Source organism: Fundulus heteroclitus, chromosome 3, assembly GCF_011125445.2.
Source record: "Fundulus heteroclitus isolate FHET01 chromosome 3, MU-UCD_Fhet_4.1, whole genome shotgun sequence".
Taxonomy (NCBI): Eukaryota; Metazoa; Chordata; class Actinopteri; order Cyprinodontiformes; family Fundulidae; genus Fundulus; species Fundulus heteroclitus.
Genome location: NC_046363.1, coordinates 7507474 through 7529937, shown reverse-complemented (window position 1 = coordinate 7529937; position 22464 = coordinate 7507474). Strand labels below are relative to the sequence as shown.

The window sequence follows — 22464 nt, the reverse complement described above, 5'->3', positions numbered from 1 at the left end:
TAATTCTAAAACACAGAAGCGCTGATTATGGTCCAAATTTTCCAATTTCCATGAACCATGAGTGTGTCATGTTTACTTTTCTTCCGCATGGCAGAAGGGAAATAAATGCTCTCGCCTCCCTGTAAAGACAGACATGAAAGGGAGCGCCAAGACTTCTTTCACTCCTTTCTCTTGTGTCGTCCCTCTTTACGGCTCAGGTAGTCTCCGCCATCTGACTGCTTTTTGAAGTCAGCACAAGTCGGCAATATTTGCTTTTCAGCAATTCTCGCCCACTCTGTGTCTCTTTTGAAAATGTGACCGGTGTGCAGCCTCTATCGGTTCACCTCTGAGAAAGAAATGGCTCAAATTAGGCGCTTGGTTCATTCAGGCCTTTCCCATATGAGGGGGGTTCGGTTCATTTGTTGTGCCAGGGTGATGGTGATGGACAGCTCTGGGTGGAGGCGGCAATGGGGGGGAGGGAGTTGGAGAGTGTGAGAAGCCAGGCGGAGCCATTAGGGAGTGGCAGATAGCCTCAGTTCGGACCTGCTGGGGTGTGATCTCACCAGAGAAGTAAGGCTTGGCCAATCTTAGGCACCCTTCCCTAAAAAAGCAAGTGACAGAAGGTGACGGAGAGGGAGATTAGAGACTTGGGCAGAGAGACAAGGGGAAAGGTGCATTCAGTAACAGATAAAAGAAACCCAGGTCGCTTAATGATGAAGTGATTTTTTTTATCCACTTATAATTTTATTATTATGGCCATTATTAAATAGTTTAAACTTTATAATCCGAGATGCACCGGGACATCAGCTAGTGGCTGAATTCTGCATACTGTCAGTCTGACTGGCCGTCTGGAAGAACAACAACAATCGTCTTCCTTCGATAAGAGACGGCACCACACATAAGCACTACCAGGTCACGCTGACAACAACAACACTCTTCAGTGGAGAAGCGATTATTGCTTGAGCAAGACTCAAAGAAAGCTTTTTCTTTTTTTTTCATATCATGAATCAAAGACACATGAGCTGTAAGACTATGTTTAAGAAAACTGTGTTTTCCTGTTGGGTCTTCATGCGGGCAGCTACAGCAGAGAGCTAATCTTCGGGATGTGTTGGGTATTTCGCTCCTGTTCTGCTTCTGCGGTCTGGGTTGTTTCATAAACCAGGTTTTTTCGGGTACGGAAAAGCACCCGAGATGAATTCGTGCCTGCCTTGGGGACGTTTTGTCGTTCTGTCAAATGGCAAATTGATACCATGCGTTGCTCCGGTTTGTGCTCGTGGATTTTCCCCCTCTGTCTGGAACATGCTGCTTTTAAAAAAATGTTGGCTGCTGTTTGCAAAGCTCCGAGTTAGGGTAAAGATCTTCATTTAATACACACAGATCTAATGAATACACACACAGAGTGCTGTTTACGTCTGGAAATGCTAACGGAAGTCGAACCTCGTCGTCCCAATTAAACAGTAAAACTCGGTCTAGCGGTCTCTGCTCTCACGAGTGCACAGACGCCGTGTGACGTCACCTGGCCTCCCATTTTAAACGTTATTGGCCGCTCACAGCGGGAAGGCTAGACACAAACATTTGAAAGCTGTTCATTTAAGCTGTTGCAGAGAAATGAAATCGGGACCGGCTAAACCGAGCACCGGCAGGTCAGAGTTTCAAACAAAATGGACGTCATAAATCGACCTCAACATGCCGATTGGCACAAATTTGTATGATGTTTGAAAAAAATCCCTGCGTCTCACCGGGCCACCGCCCTTTTTTGGGTGTCACACTGGATGAATTAGGAGCTGACGCTGTACCTTGTCCCAAAATACCACGCAGCAGGAGTGCATGTTTTGCTGCATTGAAAGCTATTTTTAATGGCATTATTCAAGGAGGGAGTGTGCCAGCGCTGTTCCTTTTTTTTCTCGTGGAGGTGTGTGTGGGCGGGTTGGAAGGGAGGCTGCGAAGCTGCTGAGACCCCGGCGTTATCAGCACCAGATGCACGTCGACTTGAGACTTTCAGCGCAAGGTAAAGAGAGAGGGGAGGAAAATTAATGAGAGCCATAAAACCAGCAGGATAAATAATTAGCCAACTGGTTGTGAGATCTGTGCCTTCGTTCGCCGCTTCAAATAAATCCTCCTCGCAAAGTTTCTTTGTCAAAACTGCGAGCTGATGGCATCAGCTGCTTCTGTACGCATGCTCATTTGCATTTTTTTCCACTTTTTTTTTTTTAAAGAGTCAGTTGCTGTGTAGGCATGTGTTTTTTTTTTTCCTGTGTTCACATGAGTGACAAGTTTCTCTGTCCTCTCGCTGATAATTGACAGGACCAAGGTCTCCTTCCAACCTGCGCAACATAGATGGACAAAAAAAAAAGACTCCGCAGCTGTCATAATTGAGCTCATAAATCATCCGGGTGACAGAATGTCACATTTGTGTTCAAATTTTTTTTGTTTAGAATAATCAAAAGTTGTAATGGAGCCTGCTTACTCAGGGCTGATGATGTTCCCCAATTTAGCCAGCAGAGAACGTTTGGGCCCTAAAACACTTTTCTTTGCCCAGATAACAGAACCTAATGTGTCTTAAATTGCCCGTTTGTCCGACAAGTGATGTCGTTTGCCTGAACCGGTTGCCATTTTGCTGCCCCCCCCCCCCCCACCCCGTCAGGATCAAAGCTAATTTTTGCTGCATTAGAGGACACTTTGTGCCAGTGTGCTGATCTGGAGTGTTTACACGCGCTTCAGTCCCTGAGGATTTTGTATTATTGTTGTCACACTGTGTGGAGCACAGCCACTTGCATTGTTCTAATACACCAAGCGGTAGATTTGGAAAAAAAAAAAGCTGAGCAATCACAGAAAGACTTACCCTATCCTGCTGTCTTTGATCGCTATTCATACGTCTGCGCCCAGTAATCTTCCCCTCTAATCTTATTCACAGATATAAATAAACAAGCAATGCTCTAAATGACACGAGAGCACATGAGTGAACATCCAGAGGATTATGGTAATTTTATGGATACATAGGAGTGTTTAAAAAATGGGGAGAATAAAATGTTGCCTCTTAAAAATGTGTTCTGACTCCACTGATGTCTCACAGAGATGTCAGTGTACAAATAAACTGACTTGAAGAGGATGGACTGGACTGGCACTCATCATGTCTGATGAAGTTTGTTAGGGGGGGTTTGGCAAATAAGAACGAGCGGGTTACTGCTATATCGGCATGCAAATGTTCGTTCAGTCAGGTGCCAGAAAAAGAGCCGGAGTGCAATTCCCCTTCCCACCTGTTGCTGCACACTGCCAGTCAGCTGGCTGTAAGAAGGCTCCCAGCACTTCTACCTTGGTTACAAAAGACAAGTTTGATGGTTGGTATTATTTCCCATCATGATAGCCACCCAGTTTTAAGCCAAATGCTTTGAAACTGCTGGTGGTAAGCTCCCCATTAGCAACTACTCAGTAAGGAAAGTAGCTTTTTGCTGTCCTTAAACTTTTTTATGTCACAATTTCAAGCCTCCTTCTTGATCCGACTGGTAAATCTGACTGGAATGACCTTTTTTTTTTTTTTTAGCTTAGCTTAGTTTTGGATTGGATTTTTAACTTTGGGGTCCACTTGGAAGGTTGCAAGAAATAATGTGAATATTTTTAACTATTTGTGTATAGCTTATGTCACAACAGAGGCAAGACAGTGGATGACAAAGAAAACGTAACATTTACAGCATGGGTTGACAATCTGCAGCCTTGACTAGGAGGGGTAAACATCTTTTGCCCTGACTGCGACGGGGAGGGACTGCTCTGCAAGGACTGGGCCGCCTGTTACGTACTCTCAACTCAACTCAACTCAACTCAACTCAAACTTTATTTATAAAGCACATTTCAAACAACCGGGGTTGACCAAAGTGCTGTACAGAAATCACAGTTGCAGAGTATAAGATAAAAACTGAATGCTAAAATACATAAACACAATGCAAAAAGAAAAATTGAATGCGGATAAAATATAATAGGATAAATGTTTCAATTGCGATGGGGAACACAGCAACACCTGCAGCTTATTTAGAAGAGCAAGAATGGTACTTTTACTTTAGTCTTAAACAGTCTCCAGTATCACCAGAAAATAGATTTGTCACTAGTCCCTTTTTTCCCACAAAGACCTTCATAAAGAGGTCTGAATATCTGATAAATGTAGCAACAAAGTTGCTAGTTTGGGAACACTAGAAAACCTGTGGGCAGCATGTGTGTAAAGCAGCTGACTGCAGGCTAGCTACCTTGCAAGACTGCCTGACTAGTTGACCCGCTAGTATTAGCTTGTTACACTTGTGTTATAAAGAGAGAGGAAATGTATAAAGAACAACTGCTAAGTAGTTATAGTGTAGTTTTTTTTAAACTGATCAGATTATGTTATGCTTTTTTTTTATTTCTTAATTACTTAAGGTTCTGATACTGTGGGAATCTGGCCCATGCCTAGTGATACAGATGCAGCTACAGATAACGTTAACCCAATCACAGAACATCATCAGCACTTAGGCCCTTTATTGTATCTCTTCTAACTAGGAATCTGATAAGTCAAAAATCAATAATGTCTCCTCCTCTTTAAAAGAAAGGCCAAAAAAAAAAAAAACTAATATAGGGCTTTAAAGTCCGCCTAGCTTGCCTTTGACACGGTGCATTACAAAGGGAAAGGGAAATCACACTGCATACCTGATCCATAAAAAAAGCCTTTGAAATGGATTGCTGGGTGCAATCCAGTCTGGCACAAGTCATGGCACTGATGGCACAGCCTCTGGGTGGAGGGATGCTTGGCCTGGACAAGACGGTTGCTGGGCCCGTATCAGTGGGCACTGGCCCATCCTCCGGGAGCTCCTAAACCATGCCGTCTGAAGAAGAACTGATGAGGTTGGCAGCGCATGTGTGCGCATTACGGGTTTTTATTTCAGTCGATGTTATCGTCTTCAGTCACCAGAGGAACAAACTGACCGAGGTGGGATTCTAAAACAAACACTTTACTCCTTAATTATTCATTCCACCTACACCAATTGGGAGTCGCATCACCCCCCCCCCCCCCTCCCCCCAGCGTGATAAGCACACATTCTGCAAGCCGCCCCAGACCGGAGGTTGACAGCTGCAGGAGTTTTCAGAAATGTTGATAACAATCCGTGGGGCAAAAGAAACGTCCACCTTTGATGAGAAGTTGAAAAGAGCGTGTTCCACCATTGGCTTGGCAGAACATTAGACATGGCTGCAGGCTGGCCGGGGCCGGCGAGGGATCAAGCCGTTTTAATAGGGCTCATCCAGAGGTAACGAGAGCACCGAATGCACTAAACTGGAGAGGTGAGCCAGGGCTGCCAGTACATATCTTTTGTCTTTCATTATCTTTATTTCCTTATTATTTTAAATGGCCGGTGTGTGCATGTGTGAGTGTTTTTTTTTTCTTCTTCTCTAGAAGCTTTTTTGATATCCATTTAGATTGGGGCTTCATTAAAAAACCTCAGACAATGGAGTGACTTCTAATTAAGAAGCGCCGCATCTGGCCCCTGGCACCCTATCCCGTTGTTCCATCTATTTTGCTGGGGAGAATTCATTTGTTTCTTAATTAAGAAAAACACCAATAGCGTGAAAAATCTGCTTATGGTACCTGAATCCTAATGAGCTAAATAGTGAGGGGAAGGGGAAATCACATTCCAGTAGCCCTAGAAATGAACTCAGAGCTGATAAAAATGAACTAACTAGCCTTGCATAAATCCAAGCTGTGGAGAAAGTGTACCATCATTATGGGTAAGACAATATGCAAACTATCTTCAAAGAAATCAAATTGCCAGAATGTTTTCATTTGCATGTATTAACCATTAACATAATGAGGAGAAGTGACATTGGACCCGGATTGTGTGTCTGTTCGGATTGATAACTCTGCTGCATCTGCAAATAGTCTCCTCTGCAAAATTATGCTAGCAGTCAAATCAGTGCTGAACTGTGGAGGGAGAGGGAGAATGATGGAGAGAAGGAGAGGCGCGCTGAGCGAGGGAGAGGGAAGAGTGCAGGCTTTTGCTTTTTTTTTCACCCCCCCCCCCCCCTCGTTTTATCAGGGAGCTCTGTGCAAACCTGCTGCAGTTTTGAATCGGAGCCATCATCCCCCCTGACAGCTATCCTTAAACAGGAAGGTGCCACGAGTCATTGTCTCTGAGCCTCTGCAGAAAGCCACCGTGTGTGTGTGTGTGTGTGTGTGTGTGTGTGTGTGTGTGTGTGTGTGTGTGTGTGTGTGTGTGTGTGTGTGTGTGTGTGTGTGTGTGTGTGTGTGTGTGTGTGTGTTCATGTGTGCGTTTGGGGGGTCGAGACACACATCTAGCTGGAGACTGACTCTCAAGTGGGCACACTTCACGCCCCCGTCACCCGTATCGGACGTATGCACCCACACGCATGCACACGGTCTCATACATACATGTGTCCACCCCCGCTACGTCCCCCTTACCCCAAACACACACACACACACACACACACACACACACACACACACACACACCCCCATCCGGGATACCAAAAGGCTCACTTATCTGCTCCGTAAAGACTCGCCGTGGCCCACGTTGGCGAGTTGGCGGGCACGCAGCCAAACCCGCTGTGTGTTCCCCCCACTGCAGGCGTCGTGCAAAACAACAAGCAGCCTTCAAACATTAAAAATTATTATTTTTTTCCCCAGCATGTTTTTTTTTTTTTTTTCTTCTCAGGATCAGCCTCTTAGGTCAAATTATTCAATTAAGTGTCTGTTTATTACTGATACCAAAGCTGGGTGGTGGTTCTACTTATCACCTTTTTTGCAGATTGGTGTTCTCGCGGAATACCACCATAAAGATTGTCTTGGCTGTAATTAAAATGGCACGGGGACAAATTTTGGCGCAGAGCTAAGAAATGAAGGAGGTAGTGGGGAGTGTGGGGGGAGGGGGGGGGGGAACCGCTGGGGCTGCATTTAGTCAAATAGCCTTTAAATCAAAGCAAATACGTCCTCAGAGGTCTAATATGTACCTAGCATGTGTAAGAGGGAAGGTAACGCTGCCTTGTTGTAATCAGGAGGCAGAAAACGGTCAGAAAACCGGGGAGGTTCTTTGTGGATCTGACTGAAAGAAGTAAACAGGAGTCGGTGATGGCTTCTGTGGCAGAGCGGTTGCTCTTTAGGCGCTGTAAATGCCAGCCGGGCCAGCGTCCATCCACAGTCCTGTGTTTGATGAGCTATTGGCAGGCTTTAGGGACACGTGTTCCCATGCCTCGTGGCGAATGTACCTTTCACCGTTCCTGACTCCACCAGGCATGTATGTGACTTCTCAGGCAATATAAAAAAAAAAGAAAAGAAAAGAAATCAAAGCGCCCATAAGCTGAGAGTGTTAAGCCAGAGAACGGGGGAGAAAGGAAAGAAAAGAAAGACCTGAGCGACTTTGGATTTCGACAGAATCTTCTGACAAAAAAAAAAAAAAAATTTGCATCGTTATCACAGATAGCTGGTGATGTTTTTTTGGTTGGTTGTACATTTTTTGGGGTGAAATATGTAAAATGTAAACCGAGCCGCTAACGACTCCCTTAATGACGCGGATCTTGCTTCTCCCCCCCCCCCGAATCGCGTCTTAGCGGGCTTCTCGGCGCGGGATGTCTGATATCTGAATATTAAAAGGGAGTTTCAAGCTCATCTGCAAATGTGATTTGCACATATCACACTTGTGCAGTCGTCAAGCTGCTTCATCGCCAAGCTTCTGAGCAAAGAAGACAGGGGAGGGGAGGGCGGAGGAAAAAGAAACAGAAAGATGCACATATGGGTTGCTATTGATGTATTCCATTTCTGACCTAATTTAAGTCCCTGCCAACAAGCTCATATGCATACTGTACATTTGCTAAATTACCGAGTGTAAACCTCGCCGTCTCACAGAGACAGGTGTAAACATCAGTGTTGTCATAATGCGCTACCTGTAAATATGATAATTGGGCCGTGCTGCGACTGAGCCCAAAAATAATTTGGACATCATTTTGATGCCTGAGGGGCCCTGGGGAATGCCCTCGTCGAAACGGAGGTGGCCCATTGACATGCCATACACGCCAAGATATAATTATGGCTGCCTGTCTTTGTTCCTCCCGAGTTTGCTCTCAGAACATGAGTAATTATTTGTGATATTTTGGTATTCTTTTACGAGCGAGCTGCTCTCTGTGGACTCGATCATTACACGGGTGGAAATGAAGTTGCGAACGAGCTCCTCCGCTGCCAAATCCCGAAGTTCAGTAATTGTAAGCGCACCATCGTGACAGGAAAGTTACGAGGACGAGAAACTTGCAGCGCAAAGGCAAAGGCCCGATTTTGAAATGTTATTTGCGGATCTTGACTGGTGACGGCTGCTGATCCTCTGGCGTTTGGCCGCCTGCTCTCCGGTGTCCTCGGCGGCTGGCTGCAGGAGGGATGGTGCTGATAATAAGGGGCAGCGCCGGAATATCTTTAGGGTATGCAGCGTGTCGAGCTGCGGTTTGTTGTCATGATAATCCCCTCATTTGTAATGTTGGGATCAGCAGGTTACGCCTCTCCACTTGCCTTCTGTGTCAAGGCTTGGGACCGGCGAGGTGGATTGTCATTTCTGAAGCAATATTTTGACAGCGCCTTCACTTTACTCGTATGCCGAGGCTCAAAGGTCAGAGCTGTGCCACTTCCATTTACTGTGCATGAACACTCAATCCCCGAGGAGCTCTCTACATCCCCCCCCCCCCACACCCCTCGCCCGCCACAGACTCTGACACACACACACCCTGTGCACACAGCCATTCTTTGTGCCTCTCGCTTTTTAACTCGCTTGTTTTAGGAGATAGATGTCAGAGCTGGTCCCTCGTACAGCTTTGCAGCGACTTTAAAGCTCCGAACTGCAGAGCAATTACAGATTCTCAATATTTGGGGATGGCACAACTGGAAAAAAAAAAAAAAAAACGCTGAATATGATGCCTGTTTTCCATTTCTGCCACCGTTCCAATTAGTGTATTAGAGTCAGCCACCTCAGCGCTGTCCTTGCCTACATCCTATCGCGCACGCACACACACGCGCGCGCGCACACACGCAGACGCTGCTGGGTATTTTTCAAAACATAGTGTGCTGTGATTTTTGCAGCAGCACAATGTCTCAATGGTGTAGCTGTCATCCGTTTCCCTGTGTGCTCAGTGCCACCCCTCACATGCACAGGCAGGTTATGTCAACCAAATAAGGCACTTGTCAGTAATACAAAAAGACATTGTTGCCTGGCCATTGTTACCTGCTCTGCCAGCTATCATATAGAAAGTGATAGAGTGACGGTGTTCCTGCAGAACCGCGCAGCTCCGGAGGCCCCAGGGGTATTATGGGTGTAAATCTCCCTCTCACAGTTCCGCTCCGGGCCAGGGAGAGCATCATCATTAGCCGGAGCAGATGGAGGGGCTTCAGCGCTGTTTTCCTACACTAACTCTGCTGCTGTCAGACGGTTCTGCTGGAATCTGGTCTGGCAAGTGGATAGGAGCAGCAGCAGACAGTCAATGATGAAATGAACGTGAAATCAATTGAAACACACACACACACACACACACACACACACACACACACACACATACACACACGGACTGATTCATCATTTATTTGTGAAGTTGTGACTGCAGAGGTTTGGTTTAAGTGCAGCTCAGCCAGTTTGTCTGTTTTTGCTCTTTTATTTTGTAGACAGAGAAAAACCAACACGGTGATGGGTGTGAAAGCTCTACAACAAATTTATGCAACTGTGAGAAAGCAATGTTTTTTTTAAAAAAAATGGTTATATGTTTCTCTTTTCTATAAATCTTTGGTTCTTTTCTCGGTCAGAACCCCAAAAATCCACGAGGTAGAGTCTATCACACTTCAAGGTGTGATGGACTCTTTCTTTAGTTTTTTTAATCAACATTATAGGAATTTTTCAAGTAAAAAAAATGACAACTAAGTATCATGTATTTGAGTTAATGCTACATATGAAATATTTTGCCTTACAATAAAGAGACTAAATGCGAGTCACCATCTTTAATCTTTGTTTCCTAGCTAAACCCACCCAAAACTGTCTGATTTTGCCAGGCTCCGGGTCAACCCACCCCTTTGCCAACTCATGCCCACATTTCATACCTATGAACAAACCATTCCAATCTCATATACTTAAACCACTGCGTATTAGGTTTTTTTGTAGTTCAGTGTTTTCACGACTTATGGAGATAATACCATAAATGATCAGGCTTACATAATATGTAACTACCTTGCTTATTGTTTCTGAATAATTAAAATTGTAGCACGTTTTAGTTTATTTTGCTTCTGTTCCTTGTTAGGGAAAGTTGTCTCTTGTGAAATTTTGGAGATTAGGACCTCTGATCAAACCAACACAACTGAGCCACCTTCTATTGGTAGATATTATGTAGTGTTGTCATATAAGCTTTGTTCGTCATCCTGGACTTCCTGGTTGTCAAACGGGGTATGAGACATTTCCTTGGCAAACTGAAACGTGTGTGGGGGGTGTCCCATGACACAATTTCTACCTGTAAAAGTCAAGTAGAACGCAATCAAAACTGCAAATGTGCAAAATGTTAAAATGGCTCTGACTGCTGACCGGCAGGTCAAACACAGAAAAATGTTGTTCTTCTTCCTGTTCATTGAATGCATAAAAACTGGAAACCCCTATTTCGTCTTACTCAAAACGTCTTTAAATGCACCACCATACCTGTTGCACTTTGTTCAATTAAATTCAGAATCAAGTCAAGAGTTTATGCATTGATGGATACATGGGGATAATTTTGGAATACCTTCATTTTCTGTTACACTCCCACTGCTGTCTTCCAAAGAACCAGTTTTTATTAGATTTTATTATTAGATTAAAACAAAATATGAACAAATACAGTGCATGGTGTTTAAAAGGCGGCTCTGAATCTCCCAACATCAGAATTGTCAGCTGAGACCTCAAAGTAATGAATTTGAGGCAGTAAAAACCAGAATCAGCACATCTCACGACTTTCTGTATAGAAATCAAAGTTTACAGATATGCAGATTAAGGCCCAGTTTGTCTCAGACAAACGAAAGAGTTGGAGAGAGACTTCTTAAAAGAGTCCATTTGATCAGGTACATCTTCCATGTACAGTGTAACAGTAAGTGGGATTTCAAGATAATCACAACAATCATTGGTCAGTAGGGAGTATTTATCTCCAGCCGGCACATGCGGCTCATTGATGCAGCAGCATCTCACCACGTATCCGAGGCCTGCTATCCAGGGACAGCGTGCGTCTGTGTGTGTTAGTGGGCCTGTTTTCTCTGAAGCGCCGGCAGAATCCTAATCGTCCAGCGTGAGGCTACACATGGCTACATGAAGAATTATGAGAGAGGCAGAGACGTTGGGGGGGGTGGAGAGGGGGGGCCTTCTCGGTCTGTGTTTTAAAGGACAGTGCTTTGAATGTCATTTGACAATTTCCTTTTAATTAGAACTAATTTACAGAAAGATGCCCAGCAGCTAATCTTTACAGGATAATTAACTTCTATTTTCTTTACTTTTAATTAAAAAGTGGAAAAGATTTAGCTGATCCATAAAGAATTGTTCTTTTGAAATGTTCATCAGACTTCACACTTCTTTTGGCATTGGTAATATTTAGATCCTATCTGCCGCTCGCAGTCTCCACTGAGTTATTGCAGCGATTTTCTCCCTCTTATCCGGGGTATTAAGAAGTAGAACTATCAATAGTAGAAATAGGAACCAGAGGCAAATTAGAATTGAATTAATGAAGAATATATTGCAAAAAGACACGCCACCCCCCCCTCGATTCTTCATAATACTGGAATGAAATTGGCATCTTAGATATATCCATTTCATAGAAATTCCTTGATGGGGAAATACTGTTTTATCTACATTATTTGACACAGTAATCAGCTTCCTTGTTCATAAGAAAGCCCTTTAATTTCTTTGAAATGGTTCTCGACTGAAAGCTATCTGTTGCGAAGGCAGTTTTTGCTTTTATGGTGTTGCCATTTCAGCACCGGAGGCTAGCGGACCACTAAAACGTGATGAATATTACCCTTCTTTTTTTATTTTATTTTTTTTTAGGTTAAACTGCAGCGTCCTAATAAGCGCTTAAGACACAGTCAAGTGCCTTGTGGCTCAACAGAATGAAAAGTCCCTCAGCCTCATCAGAGCTGCTGGAGAAAAGTCTTTTCTGGCCACTGTTAGCACCTTCCAAACAGACTTTACTTAGTGGAGATAAAGTGAGCCAATATGAGGTGAGTGCGCTGCAGACACAGCCTCCACTCATCTGCAAACGAGCCAGTGGCTGAAGATGGATGCCCCCACTTAACCATGATAGCTCCCTGGAGGAGCCTCACTCAATGGCTTCATTAGAAGTGAACGTTCTAGTGAAAAGCTCGCTTATAAACCAGTAATTAAGAGCACAAATATTTTACCTGCTTTGTTTCAGCTGTCACCGTCACATGGTCAACGTATATTTCCTTAGCCGTAACAGACCGGCTCGAATAAATCCTTTAGTTTGACGAGGAACCGTTTTCAGCGACAAGTCTTTCTCTTTGCTTTAACAGCATTTCAACCCCTTCATTGTACCTGATAAAACAAACTATTAGGATTTAACTGATAGAGAACCATTCAGTGCAATTTAGTTGGTGGATGTAGCACACACTCACAACAAATTTAATCTTCGGACACTTTGCAAGACCCACAAATCCAAGTCAGAAATATATAACAAAAGCAATTTAATACAATCTGATAATATTGACACATTCCAATTTAATTTAGGTGCTCTCCAATTTGTTGCAAGCTATAAAACAGTACTGTCAAATTGGCTTTATTTTGCCAAAAGATAAAAGTTATCTTTGACTGCATCAAGTCATTGGGTGTGATGCAGCCCCAGCTGCTTAGCAAGCATATGGCTGCAGTGAATTACATCAGGTCGGTTAGTGTAACAATTTGTATACATTTAATTTGGGATTTTATTACTCAGTACTTCTAAAACACTTAAATACTTTATATTATTTTGTAACATGTTCAGCTAAATAAAGTCAGCTAAATTCTCAGGATTATTTTGTTAATCTGTTTTTTTTTTAATGAGTCAAAGAACAGTTTTGGTTTGTGAATAAGACATAAAACATGACTGAAATATCAATATATTTATTCAAATCTGCTCTGACAAGGTGGGATGTGAACTTTTTTCTCCTAATAACCACAGCTAAAATCTTTTATTCAGTGGCGATGGCTGCCTCAGGGTTAAAAAGCGCAGCTTGCTAGCAAGTTTGACTTTAGCGTTAGCGCTGGTAATAAACTAGTTAAAGCTGGATACCGATGGAAATTTGGTCCTCAACACGGAAACTTTCCCTGTCACAAGTTCTTTTTCAGCCCTGAGGTTATCTCCTGGTGGACACTGTCAACGACATGACAGACTCTGTGTGGCTTCTTAAAAAAATCTTCAAACAAAAAAAGAACAGAGTCGAATCCAGGCGTCCAAGTTCCCCCAAATACTGACATTTTTTTTCTTCTCAAATACTGGCCAGTTGTAGTTTCTATAGAGAATTGAAATCAAAATATTATTCTTAGTTACCATATTCTTTGTCATAAAAAGAATATATTTAACATGGTTTAGCTTGAAATGTTGGAATTTCAGTATTTGGCAATCAATGCTAGTTAGGATAGAACCCTGCGTAACTTTACAGGTATGAAAGAACTGAAGTCACACATGCGAGAGCGTAAGGACATTCCATTTCAATTGCTCAAGTTAGCATGTTATGATGTTTTTTCTAATTTACACAGGTGTAAAATGGAAATCATAATGGTCTTGAAAGATTTTTAAAAAGTCTTTTGAACTTCCTGAAACCAGCATAACTCCTGGAATGAGAATAATGGGGGATATGACCAACATCTTAATCAAAATATTTAGGTAAATTCATTAATAAAAACAATTAGGTAATATTTGGGGATTATGGCCACAAGTGAATTATTAAAGTAATATGCTTCAATGGAATTTCCCCAATTTTAGGGAGTAAAATTAAAATTTGTTGTATTTCTTTAGTGGACAAACTGACTGTTAGACACCACAGAAGCATCAACAGAGCCGATGCGACTCCTACGGACTCATCATTGTACCGGGGACCGGTGCTGGCGAGAGTCTCTTTCTGCAAACTCCAGTGAGGAGAGGAAAGTCAGCAGAGTACAGCAGGGCCCGACTAACTCCACAGAGAAAGTGGCTGGCATCTGCTTAAGCCCTCGGGCACGCTCAGAGGTGCCTCCAGCATTTTAATAGCGTAGTCAAATGCCAGCATGTTTTCATGCTATTCCAATTCAAATTCATTGGATAAAGAAGTGAGAGCATGTTATTCTCCTTCAACGGTCCAGACAGAAGCGCCGGGCGCCACAACACAGAACTTAGCAACTCTGGAAACACGCTGGGATCCAACGCCGCGTCTGATTGGAGTAATACACTGGACCAGAACTCTCTTAGCTCTTGTCTGTGAAATGTGAGCAAAAAATAAATTTGTGTCAAGAAGAAGTGATATTTTTTTTTTCCCCCCGCTGCACGTTGATTAAACAAAACAAGCTTTCATGAGGATGCTGTCCGAGCCAATGGGTGTGTCGGCCTCGCCGCACATGGAAACTCCTAAATGGATGATTTAATCGGATTGCGTTCAGATGCCGTGTCATCTTTAGCGTCGCAGCCTCAGAGAAGAGAGAGTGTGTGAGTGGGAACGCATTTACTTAAACCCGCCCCACCCAACCAACACCCCCCCCACCCCCCTCCCCGACCCGCCTCCTATCACACCACAGCCCCACCCTCCCGCCTAATTTTCGCCACACTTTCCAGATGAGTGTCACCGCTGAGTTTTCAAGCAGTTTGTTGACTGCTGATTGTAAGTGCCCGAATTTAGGAAGGCAGCCATTTCTAATCACGAGAATTACATTGCTTAGCAACCGGAAAATCAAGTTAAACAATACCGTTGCTTATTCTTGCTCACAGGCGGCAGCTCGCAGAACGCATCAGTCTCCACTGAAGCTGCTCCGCGCTCCTCCCACAACACACACACTCACACACACACACACACACACACACACACACACACACACACACACACACACACACACACACAGGCAGACATTCACAGACAACATACAAGTGGTTAATTTGCTTTTGACTTGCGTTACGGCCCTTGCTCCACATTTAGTCTGATCACAGACTGTGGATCTTGGAGAAACGCTCTCCGTTCGCAACGTTGACAAAGAAAACGTCTGAAGCGGGATATTCCTTTGAGCTTTCCTGTAGCATATTAGACTATTAACAGTTGGTATCTATTTCATTACTATGATCAAGGATTAAATTAGAAGCGTGAGCCCGGTAGCGGTAATGCTAAGTCGTCTCTAAGGCCGTGCGAGCCCTCTGCTTCCCAAAGGTCATTAGAGCTGAGGAGAGTGTGGCCCCCGAATCTCTCAACACTTTATCTCCCTCTTCACTCTCAACCTTTTGAAAACCCATCCTTCAAGTTGAAATTAGTCCTCGCTTTCCTCCTTTGCAAAAGTTTCACCCGGAAGCGAGGAAGGCCCAGCATCGGCATCGGCACCCAAAGGCCAGTCACCGGGAGTGCGGTTGGCAGAGGTTGAGCCGCGTGGCCCCTGCTGGATTTTTAGGTTCTGCATTATGCATTCATGTTTGGTCTCAGGTGCGGCGTTTTATCCCCAGGCCAGCTTGGACACGTTTTCAATGGATCTTTTTGGATGAAAAACTGTATAGGTGGGTGCAAAAAAAAAAAAAAAAAAAAAAAAAAAATGATTTCCATGCTTATAGAGATCTGCCGCTTTGTTCTGTCAGATTCAATTACCTCACCTCTAATTAGGGAGCTATAGAGGAGGCTGGGTTTGTGATCCACACATCACACTGTGGAGCCTGCTGATAATGTGCGCTATCGCTATCACAGCCCGGCCACAAGCTCCACGCATTGCGGACGGTTGAAAAAGCACTCCGTGAAATTAGCAGCCACTTCTACAGTCTTGCACATACCCACATATTTCTTTAGAGCTCTTCCCTTTTTTTTTTTCGGATGGGAAGCTTTTGGACGAAAAGGTGGCACGTTCCTTTTTCCTCTTCTTCTGTTTTTTATCCACTAAGTCACAGACTGCAGTGTGGAGTATTTTCCTGACAGATATGCGTATTCCTCCACCTGTGTCCTGCCTGCTTCCCTTTTCTCCGTGACTCATTAATCCTCTGTCCATCATACGGCCTCAGAGTATCACCCCGTTTTATAGACCCAGCGGGGGCATTACCATATCCCTCTCCGGAGCTCCACTCCGCATGGCCGATCCCTATCAGACAGAGGCCATGCCATGAACAAAAGAGCCTCTGTGATCAGGCCTGCATTGGGCTAGCAATGTCTCTATTAGCACGGGCTGCTCCTGCTGCAGGAGTGTTTGAGGAGGACGCACTTTCTCCCTGTGGCTGACAGAAGCTGAATGTGGATGGTACGCTTTAAGGTGGAGGGCTGCAGAGGTGCCTGAGCAGTAGCATTATTAACGATGCATCTATAGACAATAGGAGAAGTAGATTAGATTAGATTTCACAGTAATTTGGGGGGAAAAATTAACCCCCACTTTATTTATTTTTTTCAATCTGAAGCTGTTTTCATGCTCGACTAATTGTAAGGAATGCTATAATGCTAAAAAAGAAGCTCTTAAAAGGCTCTTTTTGAACTTTCACAAAAAATGAAGTTTTCACTGCATTTGGAAGAATCCCTAATCAGCGTAGAGTTACCCAGGCCTGGTTTGATCAGGATGCTTGTTTTAGATTTTGAACCAGAGTAAATAAAATAGCGCACCAGATTCCAGTGCTGTTTGCAGCTATCAGTTAGCCCTATTTCCACAGTGCTTACAGAATGTTAGAATTACAAATTAGCCGACTGGTAATACAGCAGCACAAATCAAGAACTACTTCCTTTCTTACTACAAAATAAGAGTCCCAAACATAGATATAGGGTGTCAAGCCCAAAGCCCTCATCTCCATATCTTGGGGTCACAATGATGCTTAAACTGCAGCAGATGAAGTGATGTTGATAGAAACGGAGTGGTGCTTCACAAGAGATTCCAGTTACAAGAGAAACATTGTGCTATTTTAATATCTCGTTACGCCCCTCCTGGACAGAGACCCTGATTATAAGATTGTTTGTAAATGTTGTTTTATATGAAACATATGGAGAGTGAGCAAAAAGACGTGAGTCTGTTGACGGTCACTTGTTTGTCGGGACAGGAGGTCATTTCACTGATTTTACAGCCACAGATATTTTGAAAGGTCAATGGTTCAAATCCTCTTCAATTACAACTACATGATGTTCAAAGTCAGTGTCATTTACTGTCGTAATTTTGCAGATGTCCACAGGAGTGGCTGACTTAGGCAAAATACAGAAAGAAGACCTGTTGAATGTGGTGGTAAACTGACTTGTGTAGAATATACGTTTTTGTCATTATATTCTTTATAACTTGAACAGGTTCAAAAGCAATCAGAGGGCACCACGCCTTCACCACATCGGTGCGCGTTGTTTAAGAGAAAACAACAGGGGCCAATGTTTTTAAGGCGTCTGACGCCACGCGCATAGTCAGGTAGCTAGCCTGCAGTCGGCTGCTTTACAGACATCCTGCTCTTAGCTTACCGCCTAAAGGTGTTACCTCCATGGCGCCCATGGGCAATGCTCCTTCAGCGTTTGTGGGGGAAGCAGCACAGAGAGATTCTGCTCCATACAACTGGAAACATCACTGATAACTCCAGAAATTAAAATATTAGCAGTCCTAAAACTGTTACTCTTTAAATCTTGATGTACTCAGCAAGAAACTGAAACATATTTATACATGCCAGACTAAATGCCCAAACAAAAATGATATGTTTTATCTATTTATCCATCCATCCATCCATCCATCCATCCATCCATCCATCCGTCCATCCATCCACCCATCCATCCATCCATCCATCCACCCATCCATCCATCCATCCATCCATCCATCCATCCATCCATCCATCCATCCATCCATCCATCCATCCAAGTTAATTTAATATATAATAGATAATTTGAAAGGGCATTGGTATCAAAGGTTATCAACCTAAATAACTGCCTAACTCTGCTCTTAGATCTTTAATTACATTTTTATTTTGTCTTAGTTCCCTACCTCACAACACATATGCGAGTCTTTCACCATACCCCCCCTCCCCACCCCCCGACTGAAGGCGCACTCTGTTGTCCTGCCGTGGTGAAGTGAAATGCAGACGTCCTCTCTCCGCGGTGTCGTTGGCCATCTGAACCCCGGAGAAGGCCTGATAAGAGGCAGAAGCAGCAAACATTCCTCTGGCCCCGTTCGTCAGCAGCCCCCTATAGAAATGCACCGACGAGTGTGGGTCACACAGAGAATGTGACAGGATTTTAAACAGTACACAACTAAATATAGCAGGGACGCCACTATCAGAAAATGAGTTAGGAGTGTGGTGCTGGTCGTTTAGAAAGTCATTATTCTTATCATTGCTGTCTCTGAAATAATTTCAGGTCTCTCCATGCAATGAATACTGTATAATAAGCTAAACATGTGAGAATGCGGGCAAACTTTGCCAATCTACGTGGCTCTCGAGAAGTAGCCCATCAGGCCCCCTTTAATGTCTCCGACTGGGTGGAATATTTCATTTTTCCATATTCAGCAAGGCCCTCAGTATCTCTATCAGTCTGAAAATGCTCCATTTAGTTACTATCTGCTAGAGTGGGGAAGTGAGATGCCCTTATTCCGAGTCTATTAAACCTCAATTCTATCTCATCTTATCTACCTAATCTGTGTGTCTTATTGACCATGAAGTTTATCTTTAATCTCCCTTTTACTCTTATTATCTCGCAACACTGTAGGTCTATTTTCTGGGCCGCAATAGCGCTGCTGTATTTTGCGAGCACCGGAGGAAGAATCATTTAGTCGTACACACGGTTCTCATTCAGCTGTGTAATGGAATGTGTACAGACTGTGCGTATAGAAATGTATTTCCCCGCTTTCTTTCACACCGTCTTCATTTGCCTTGGCAGAGGCTTTTAACGCCAGTCATACAAGCTCCCCTTGATACCGTGATATTTATCTGCCGGTATCATCCTGAGCGATGGTAGACTCATCGAGTCACTTCACGCCTCACTTCACTCCTCTGCGAATCAGCAGAAGGCATCAGATAAGATCATAAAACTGTATCCTCATTTAAAAGCAGCACTCGGGCCTCCGCGGCGTCTATTAGAGATCCGTGCGCTAATTCTTTTCATGTCCGGGGCTCCTGCAGATGCTGGATTCTACAAAGGAGTAATTTATAAGACTAATGAAAAGAGCAAGCAGTTTGTGGACATCAGGGGGGTCTTTTTATGAGGCTTGGTGCGGGAAGAAAGGGAAACAGGAGAGGCACCCCGGCCCCATTTTCTGAGCTGAAATTATTGCTTTATTAAAGCTGAAGGGCTCAGTCCGGCTGCAACAGAACAAACACGCCGAAAGGCGTGGAGAGGATGTGAGTGCGCCCTGTTTAAGTGATGAAGAAACATCACTCATGTGACAAGTAGGACATTCCCATAAATTACTACTGCTTCACTGTACTGTCGCCTCTTTTTTTTTTTTTTTTTTTAAGGCGTCTTTGCCTTCTAGAAACATCTGGAATTAAAATTTAGGATTTTTTCTCTCCAGATCTGAATAAGTATGGACAAAGAAAATGTGATGAGGAAAATTGCTTGTTCCCAAACTGTTTTCCTTATCCCATCCTCTAAAACTTCTTGCCTCTCTTCCTCCCTTGCTTCCTTGTGTCCTTCCTTTGTGTCCACCTTTCTCAGGTCTTTCTACCTTCTGTTGTCTTAAAGTCCCATCTTCATTCCCTGCTAGTGCCATGCCCTTCTTTCCTTCATTGTTTCTTTTCTTTTGTCCTGCATTGTGTACGTTCACCTTTCATTCTCTGTTGCATCCTTTCTACCTACATTCCTCCCAAGTGTCCTTTCTTTTCTTTTGTCCTTCGTTGTGCCCTTCGTTTTCTCCTCTATTGTATCCTTCCACCCTCTCTTCCCTTTCTGTCTTTCCTTTTGTCCTTCCTTATTTTCTTCTTTGTTTTCCATTTTTTATTGTGCTTCTCCTTCCTTCCTTCCTTCCTTCCTTCCTTCCCTCCTTCCTTCCTTCCTTCCTTCCTTCCTTCCTTCCTTCCTTCCTTCCTTCCTTCCTTCCTTCCTTCCTTACCTCCTCTTCATTCCTTGTGGCCTTTCTTCCATCCTTCCTCTCTTCATCGTATCTTTCAGCCTGTCGTTTGCGCAGGCTCCAAATATGAAGCCTGCCTTGTATCCAGATTCCCAGGGAATAAATATTGTTTTAATAAATGAAAAGAGAAAGAATTCCTCTTGTTTTTATGTTTTAAAAAAATCCATAGGTATCCTGTTAAAAGCATTTTAAAGCATAAGAACACTTTAAGGGAAGATTTTAGCTGTTTTGTTAACTTTTATAACCCTTGCTACATAATGAATGTATTCATGACACTAAAAGGCCCTTTCCTGATATGGTTATTCCTTTTTAAATCTGAAAAAAAAAATATTTTTTTAAATAGTTTTTTTTATATAAACAAAACTAAAACGTACCATGTTTTTTTTTTTTTTCATTTCTCTCTTTTATGGTAATTCATAGAGAAAAACACTGAAGACGTGTTTCCAAGACAGAAGTGTGTGCTAGATGCACCGGTATCTTAATAGCATTCAGAAGCCGGGTGAGATGTTTTTCAGAACTAATACAATTCAGGTGGCAGTACAGTAATTCCATCAACAGCCTTGATTGAAGCAAAAAATGGTAATAAGCAAATACCAAAAGAGATGTACAGCTACAAGCAAAATTGTGAAATCATTTAGATTTAAAGAAATAATATTGCACAGAGAGGGGGAAAAAAATTAATCACACGGAAAAGTGTCTCCTTTAAGATTGCACTGGTGTATTACCCGGAGGCATGGAATGTAAATGGAAAATCAACATTGTACCCTGTGATAAGACTAACAAATTAATAAAAGTATTTTCTTTCCCCCTCCCATGCTGATGCCTGTATGAAAAGTCTGGAAAGGATCTTTTTTTCTTTCCTCCCTCCCCCCCTTCCTCCATCTGTGTGAGGTTTTGTTTTGCAGGTAGAAGGATTAACATCAGGCTCACCTTGGCTGCATGTCAGCTCGCTTTTCTCACCAGCGTAGTGTCACAAAGGACTTTCGCTGGAGCTATTGTGGAAAGACTTTGTGAGATATTGCAGCTAAAAAAAAATAATAATAATTTTATTGACAAGACTCTGTCTGCACCTGAACTGAATGTTTTGAAGATGGATACCGAGCATAGGCAGGAGGGTATTTTGAATTGCATCTGAATTGGTTGGATTGCAAGAAGAGCAACAGAGAGAAGCAGAAGTTCTTTATATATTCTTGAAAGCCTGAAGGATGTGATGAAACTGCTGAACATTTCCCGTGTGTGTGTGGTGTGTGTGTGTGTGTGTGTGTGTGTGTGTGTGTGTGTGTGTGTGTGTGTGTGTGTGTGTTTGTGTTCCCTCAGGTCCTCTGGAGGATGGCCTCGAGGAAGAAGAGGAGGAGTGTGTCTCCGAGGAGAACGAGCTTTTGGCCAAAGACGAGTTTTCGGTGGAGGAGAACTTCACGGCCGAGTTCGAGGGCGAGAACATGAACTGTGAAGACATGGAGTACTTCTGCAACAAAGGTGAGGGATTGACTTTAAACATAAGGCGGCGAAAAGCTGGTGTAAATCCTAAGAAAGCTAAAAAGTTAACTAAAAAGTCGGATGAATACAGTTCCTCTCCCTGCTCAAATCAAGCCTGGCAGAGCTTGTATGCATTTGAGGAGAGTTCCCGCATCCCCCACCTCGAGTTCTGATATTTGATCCCAGCAATCCACCCAAGAGCAGCGACTTGATCTGAGAGGAAGATGGCCCTTTGGACCGCGAATGCTCTTGTGAAGTTCCGCTGTGGTACGCCGATTGCTCCGGGCCGCGCAGCCCTCCCCGACAAAGCCGGCGACAATGCTCTGTGCAGCGCTGAGCAGCACCTGCTCCTGCTCGGAGGTCCAGCACTTTAAAGCGCCGCGGCGTCGCCAAAACGCGCTCCAGTCCTCTTTGAACTGCAATTCAATTAGATTGCCTCTTTGTGTGTTTGTTTCATTTCAGTCGCACCTTGCCATCACAGGAGCTAATTTGTGGCCTGCTTCAGGTTACAGTGTGAAGATGACAGGCTCATCCCCCCCCCTCTCCCATCCCACCCGAACCAGGCTCTTCATACCCTCCGGTTGTGTGGCACTCGCTGCCCCAGGTGGCCCCGCTCTCGTTGGCGCGTGGATCCCCTAAATTTGACTTTTTAATGAAGAACCAACGCTTTGAATGTCTGCCCCTTCGTTCGTCTTTCAAAGGAAATTTTGTTTAGACTTATTCTTCCACACTTCTAAACTGATGTGCCTCGTGGGATTACATTATTCAGGACCAAAATAAATCTTTCATG

The 22464-nt window shown here is 43.7% G+C and overlaps 1 protein-coding gene across 1 annotated transcript in view; it reads left to right on the top strand.

Annotated features, from left to right (window-relative positions):
* zfpm2a (zinc finger protein, FOG family member 2a) overlaps positions 1–22464 on the top strand; it is a 158346-nt gene that overhangs the window by 19798 nt on the left and 116084 nt on the right. The window contains 1 exon segment of the mRNA XM_012872986.3: positions 21516–21674. Within this exon segment, the coding sequence (XP_012728440.2) occupies positions 21516–21674 (159 nt within the window).